The sequence below is a fragment of the Orycteropus afer genome, unplaced genomic scaffold (assembly GCF_000298275.1).
Source record: "Orycteropus afer afer isolate SDZICR_OR568_19922 unplaced genomic scaffold, OryAfe1.0 scaffold00062, whole genome shotgun sequence".
In the NCBI taxonomy this organism is placed as follows: Eukaryota; Metazoa; Chordata; class Mammalia; order Tubulidentata; family Orycteropodidae; genus Orycteropus; species Orycteropus afer.
This window is the reverse complement of record NW_006921649.1, coordinates 8,312,397-8,319,745: the sequence shown is the minus strand read 5'-3', so window position 1 is coordinate 8,319,745 and position 7,349 is coordinate 8,312,397. Positions and strand designations below refer to the sequence as shown.

The window sequence follows — 7,349 nt, the reverse complement described above, 5'->3', positions numbered from 1 at the left end:
ACATCTTTAAAGTGTTAAGGAGCAAAGATCTCACTTTGATGACTGAGGTGCACCTGACATAAGCCACAGTATTTTCAATAGTCTCATATGCAAGTGGAAGCTAGACAATGAACAAGGAAGACTGAAGAAGAATTGATGCATTTGAACTGTGGTGTTGGTGTTGGCAAAGAATATTAAAAATACCATGGATTGCCAGAAGAACAAACAAATCCATCTTGGAAGAAATATAGCCAGAATGCTCCACAGAAGCAAGAATGGCCAGACTTCATTTCATGTACTTCAGTCACATCAGAAGGGACCAGTCCCTGGAGAAGGATATTATGTTTGGCAAAGTAAAGGATCAGTGAAAAAGGAAGACCCTCAACAAGATAGACTGACACAGTGGCTACAATGATGGGCTCAAGCACAGCAACAACTGTGAGGATGGTGCAGGACTAGGCAGTGTTTCGTTCTGTGTATATAGGGTCCCCACAAGTTGGAACTGACTTGATGGCACCTAATAACACACCAATCCTGGAATGCTTCCTCAGACTTGTATCAAGGGGAGGAATATATATCCATCTTGTCTAAGTCCCTATTATTTTAGATTGTCTATTACTCTCAAAAGGACCTCTGGTGGTACAGTACCTAAGGCATCTGATTGCTAACCAGAAAGCTGGTGGTTCAAACCCACCAGCCACTCCGCAGAAGGAAGACTGGGCAATCCCAAAGGGTGATGCTGTGAGTTGGAATCGACTCAATGGCAGTAAGTTTGGTTTCTGGTATTACTCTCAAGCAAACTGTCTTACCTAGTATAGTTCCCAAGCATCAGCTGCCTCAACACAATCAAATTCTTCAGTGTTACATAAAATGCTGCAATTTTGAATGGAAAAGTCTCAATTGCCAAGTTCTATTATACAATCAGATGAATTTAGCTATAAAAAAATACCTATTATATTCATATATGCCCAGGTCTATTTGAATTTTCCTCAACATTATGCAGCAGTAAATTTAATTTATTATCTATAAGTATATACACAAATTAGTTTGTAATGAAATTGCATAAAGTGATAGAAAGGGTGAAAAACTGATAGGATTTCTCAGAGGCATTTACATGATTAAAAAGACAAAAATATATCAGACATACATACCTTCAGGTTCATACTTCAGTCTCAATTCATCTAGTTTAGCTCTTAGTTTCATATTTTCACTTTGAGAAAGTTGGAAGAATCTTTCATTTGTAAAAAGTTTTCGCTCAATATCCAGAGCCCGCTGGCTCTCAAATAAAGCTTTCATTCTCTGCAAGGATAGTTCACCTTTAATGCTTTCATTTTCTTTGCTATAAAAATAAAAAAGGAGAACCAGCAAGTATTAAAATAGCACATAATAGAAATGTAGAGACTAGTTAAAACAAATCTTTTATTGTGTATTTGAACTCTTAGCTAAAAATGTTTCTCTGAGGTTTTTAGTACCAAGGAAATAATGAAGAATTACAATAAACTTTAACAATATTACTCCCAAATAAAAATATCTCATGCATTCTTGAAAGGTAATAGACAAAAAAAAAAAAAAAAATCTTTCCCATATTTATGCATACATACACAGATTCCTTTAAGTTTTAAATGACATGGTATTTATTCTTGAGAAATTTGTATTGTGAGAACATTTTCTATGTTAAAGTTCTTTTCATTGAACAATCTTAAAAAACTAAGCACAAAGAAATAAAAAACAATTATTCACTGGAAGCAAATATTTTTTCTTCAAAGATCAGCAACAATTGTATCTTAAATAATCTTACATACTGCACAACGATATCTTTGTTATTTTTCTTTTGTGGAATTTTCTTTTGGCAATTTTCAAACAAAAATTAGCAGTTAATAATAATATGTATTATAAACAAGTGAATAAAGTCTCCATTTCCCCATCCACCTGGCCCAGGCACTTACTTTAAGTTATCAAGCTTTATCTGAAGTAAATCTGCATAATAGGTGTTATCTACTGGAACTCCAGAGTTGGCTGAAGGCTTAGATTCCATACTTTCATATAAGCTCTAAAGAAAGCAACAATTCATGTTAGTTAAAATAAGTAATAAATTAGGTTAGTGCATGTTTACTAATAATATTAGCTACCGTTTACCGAATGCTTATCATATGGCAGGCATTGTGCTAAAGTGTATGTACTTACTCTGAAGGAGGTATCAGTATTAGCATTCCTGTCTTACAGATGAGAAAACTGGCTTAAAAAAGCCACAGACGTTAAATGGAGAAGAGGAAATCTGAAAACAGATTGGACCCAAAAGCCTGAGTTCCTAACCACATCTATACCCTATAGTGTCCTTCCTCTGGCTTTTAAAGTGGAAAAAAAAAATCAATGCTCAGGGGGCTTAATTTTGAATTTTATGATAAAGCCATAAACGACAAAATATGAGAAAGAGTAGAGTAGAGATCCTTAAGATTTTAAAAATGTTCACTTTTCTGAGATTCTAATAGAAATTCTACACAACTACTTTAGGGGAAAACATATGAATCTGTCTAAAAACTTGCAAACAATTTCAGAAATTTAAGGTTTAAAAACTCTGGTTTAAAGACATCATTTTCAAAGACAGTGCTGCATCACATAGCTCTGTCAAGTGAAATGCCGAAAATTTAACCAAAATTGCAGACTTTTCACTAGTGCTTATGTTATTGTTGTTAGCTGCCATCGAGTCGTGTCTGACTCACAGCAACCCTATGCACAGCAGAACAAAACACTGTCCAGTCCTGTGCCAGCTCCATGATCCCTGCTATTGTTGAGCCCATTGTCACAGCCACCATGTCAATTCATCTCGTTCAAAGTCTTCCCCTCTTTCGTTGACCCTCCACCTTACCAAGCAAGCCATCCTTCTTTAAGGAATGGTCCCTTCTGACAACATGACCAAAGTAGGTGAGACAAAGTCTGGCCATTCTTGCTTCCAAGGAGCATTTTGGCTGCACTTCCTCCAGGACAGATCTGTTAGTTCTTTCAGCAGTCCATGGTACTTTCAGCATTCTTCACCAGCACAACTCAAAAGCATCAACTCTTCTTCGGTCTTCCTTATTCATCGTCCAGCTATTACATGCATATAAGGCGATTGAAAATATCATGGCTTGTGTCAGGCACACCTTAGTCCTCAAGGAGACATCCTTGCTCCTCAGCACTTGAAAAGGGTCCCCTGCAGCCAACTTGCCCACTGCTATATGTCGTCTAATGTCCTGACTGCTGCTGCCATTGGCATCCATTGTAGAACCAAGCAATGTGAAGTCTTTGACAACTTCAATCTTTTCTCCATTTATCGTGATGCTGCTTATAGGTCCAGTTGTGAGGATTTTGTTTTCTTTATATTGAGATGTAATCCTTACTGAAGACTGTATTCTTCAATTTTGATCAGTGCCTCAAATCATCCTCACTTTCAGCAAGCAAAGTTGTGTCGTCAGCATATCGCAGGTTGTTAATGATTCTTCCTCCAATCTTGATGCCACGTTCTTCTTCATATAGTCCAGCTTCTCGGATTATTTGCTCAGCATAAAGATTGAGTAAGTGTGGTGAAAGGATACAACACTGACACTCCTTTCTTGATTTTAAACCAAACAGTGTTCCCTTGTTCTATTTGCACAACAGTCTCCTGGTCAATGTACAGGTTCCTCATGAGCACAATCAAGTGTTCTGTAATTCCCATTCTTCTCAATGTCATTCACAATTTGTTATGATCTACACAATCAAATACCTTTGCATAGTGAATAAAACACAAGTAAACATCTTTCAGGTATTCTTTGCCTTGAGCCAAAATCCATGTGACAGCAGCTATGATATCCCTTGTTCCACGTCCTCTTCTGAATCCAGCCTGCACCTCTGGAAGTTCTCTGTCAATATCCTGCTGCAACCGTTTTTGAATTATCTTCAGTAAGATCTTATTTGAGTGCAATATTAATGATATTGTTTAATAATTTCCACATTCTGTGGGATCACCTTTCATTGGAATGGGTACAAATATGGATCTCTTCCAGTCAGTTGACTAGGTAGCTGTATTCCAAATCTCTCGGCATAACCAAGTGAGTGCCTCCAGTGGGGCATCTGTTTGTTAAAACATCTCAGTGGGTATTCCGTCAATTCCTGGAGCCTTGTTCTTCACAACTCCTTCAGCGTAGCTTTGACTTCTTCCTTCAGTACCATTGGTTCTTTATCATATGGCTCCTCCTGAAATGGCTGAAGCTCTACCAGTTCTTTTTGGTACAGTGACTCTGTATATTCCTTCCATCTTCTTTTGATGTTTCCTGCATCATTCAGTATTTTTTCCATAGAATCTTTCAATATTGCAACTCGAGGCTTAAATATTTTCTTCAGTTCCTCAGTTCTTTCCGCTTGAGAAATGCCAAGCGTGTTCTTCCCTTTTGGTTTTCTAACTTCAAGTCTTTGCACATTATATAGTAATTGGCTTTGTCTGCTTGAGCTGCTCTTTGAAATCTTCTTTCAGCTCTTTTCTCTTGTCATTTCTTCCATTTGTTTTAGCTACTCTCTACTCAAGGGCAAGTTTCAGAGTCTCTTCTATCATCCATTTTGGTCTTTTCTTCTTGTCTTTTTAGTGACCTCTTGCTTTCTTCATGGATGATGTTCTTGATGTCACCCCACAATTCTTCTGGTTTTCGGTCACTGGTGTTCAATGCATCAAATCTATTCTTTACATAATCTCTAAACTCAGGAGGGACATATTTCAGGTCATATTTTGGCTCTCGTGGACTTGTTTTAACTGCCTTTAACTTCAAGTTGAACTTGCATATGAGCAGTTGATGGTCTGTTCCACAATTAGCTCCTGGCCTAGTTTTGGCTGAAAATACTGAGCTTTTGCATCGCCTCTTACCACAGATATAGTCAATCTGATTCCTGTGTATTACTTATTTTTCTTTTTAGTGTAAGCCTTTTTCCTTTTATTTAGAATAACCTCTTTTGTTTGTTTTCTTTTTTTCTCTCTTTTTTAAAGCAATTTCCCACTCCCAAGTTGGGCCAGTAAAGATTACATGAAAACTGGCACTCCTATTGACTGTAATACAGATGCACCAAATGAGGATTTAAAAACTTTTCGAGCAAAAAGAAAAAAAATCTGTTAGCATTTTATCCCAAAGGTTTCACTCTCCCACTACACATACTCTCCAAAGGACCGCTACAGATCCAACTCTGCAAGAGAAGACAGCACAGTGTCAATCAGGGAAGCTGTGAGGACACCATTTGTGTTGTTGATAAAAGGTATTTGCAGTGAATAAATCGTAGGCCTTGCAAAATTCTATCATGCGATTCCCAGCATCATTTCTGTCCCCATGGCCGAATTTTCCAACTACTAGTGATTCTTCGTTCCCAACTTTTGCATTCCAGTCACCAATGATAATTAACACATCCTGATTGCATGTTCAGTCGATTTCAGACTATAGAAGCGTTCAAATTGTAGATAAAAATCTTCAATTCCCTCATTTTTGGTTTTGGTAGTTGGTGCATAAATTTGAATTTACATAGTGTTTCTCTGATAGTCATAAGGTTTCCCCTAGTCAATTCCCTGGTCAATTTGAGAAGTGGATGGCCTCCTCCTTGTTCCTATTCTGTCTCAGTCTGTAAGCTGTTGAAGCCTGTAAACCATGTGCAACTCTACTGGGTTTGAGACACAGTGGCACAGCCTCAAGCTTCACAGCCACACACCACCAGAGTAGGACAAACTGACAGACAAGTTTGTCTTCTTTAGATGTTCAAAACCTCTCCACCCTCCCTACCCTCCTCTTACATACATTCCTGCCTCTTTTCTACCACTTGGAAAGGGAGTGGCCTGGGACCCTGGCCTTACCTGGATCCCTGCCTCTGCTTCCTCACTCTGTCCTGGCCACACACACCTCCCCGACTTTTTCTCTGCTTTCCCACCACTTGGGAGGGGCGTGGCCTGGGACCCTGGCCTTACCTGGATCCCTGCCTCTGCTTCCTCACTTATAGAAGATGGTAATAATATGATCATCAATGACTCCAATATGGAAGTCTAAGAAAGTTAACCAAAATTTGTCATTTATAAACTTCAATTAGTTTATTAAAGTTCACTGTGATGGTATCAGTGATCCCTAATTGATCATTTTAATACAATCCTAATAAAAATACCAATGAGCTTTTTTTGGAGCTAAAAGATATTTATAGAGAAAAACAAACACAGAAGAATAGCCAGAAAATACTAAAAAAGAGAAGCTATGATGGAGAGAAGTCCTACCAGACAAAACACACTACAAAAACTGTACAATTACAACAATGTGGTACTAATACACAGACAAACTGACTGATGGAGTAGAACAGAAAATCCAAGAGATTCAAGTACATATGGAAATTTGATACATGAAAAAAGGTGATGTCTCAAGGGGCCAGTACTGACTTTTTATAATACTGGAAAAACTAGTTATGTGTATAACAATAAAATTAGATTGATACCTTGCATATCATTTAACAGAAAAAAAAAAAACTTCAATAAGGTTAGGTCTGTAAAATGTAAAAAGTGAAACCATACAAATACTAGAAATCATGGGTAAATTCCTCTATAATCTGAAGTGTACAGCCAGGATTTCTAATTATGATTCAACATTCAGATTCAGCAAAAGATTGATAAATTTGGGTGCATACAAAACCAAAAACTTTTACATGGCATAAACAAACAATAAAACAAAACAAACAAATAAAAAAACACTACCATAAACAAAATGAAAGGCTATCTAATAAGCTGGGAGAAAATACTTGCAAGATATATCACAGATAAAGCACTGATATCCCTAACATTTTAAAAAGAACTTTCAAAACTTAAAGGGAAAAAAACCCAACAGAAGCATGAGCAAAGGACATGAACAATTCACACACTCACACAAATAAATATATATCTTACATAAATGAAAAGATGTTCAATCACATTCATACTTAGAGAAATGCAAACTAAGACTACACTGAAATAGCATTTCTTATAGATCAGATTGGGAGTAATCACAAAGGATAACACATACTGATGGAGAGACTGTGGAGAAACAAGCACACTCACACACTGCTTGTGGGAATGCAAGTTGGTACAACACATACAGAACTGTCTAACCAAACTACAAATGCATTTACTTTTAGAAAATTTTCATTAATGTTCAAAGCAGCTTTATATGTAATAGCCAACATTTGGAAACAACCCAATCTTCTTCAATAGGTAAACACCAAACTATGGTACATCCATACTAGCAATAATATAAGGAACACAGTACTTGAATGAATCTCCAGGGAATCATGCTGGGTGAAAAAAGAAAAGCCCATCTCAAAAGGCTACATAATTTATGATTCCATGTATGTAACATTCTTGAAATGAC

General features: G+C 37.0%; 1 protein-coding gene across 1 annotated transcript in view; it reads right to left on the bottom strand.

Moving 5' to 3' along the window:
• Window positions 1-7,349, bottom strand: part of SPDL1 (spindle apparatus coiled-coil protein 1) — a 41,343-nt gene that overhangs the window by 11,784 nt on the left and 22,210 nt on the right. Inside the window, exons 8-9 of the mRNA XM_007939747.2 lie at window positions 1,926-2,029; window positions 1,131-1,318 (exon numbers count right to left, since the gene is read on the bottom strand). Of these exons, the coding sequence (XP_007937938.1) occupies window positions 1,131-1,318; window positions 1,926-2,029 (292 nt within the window). The remainder of the gene's footprint in view (window positions 1-1,130; window positions 1,319-1,925; window positions 2,030-7,349) is intronic.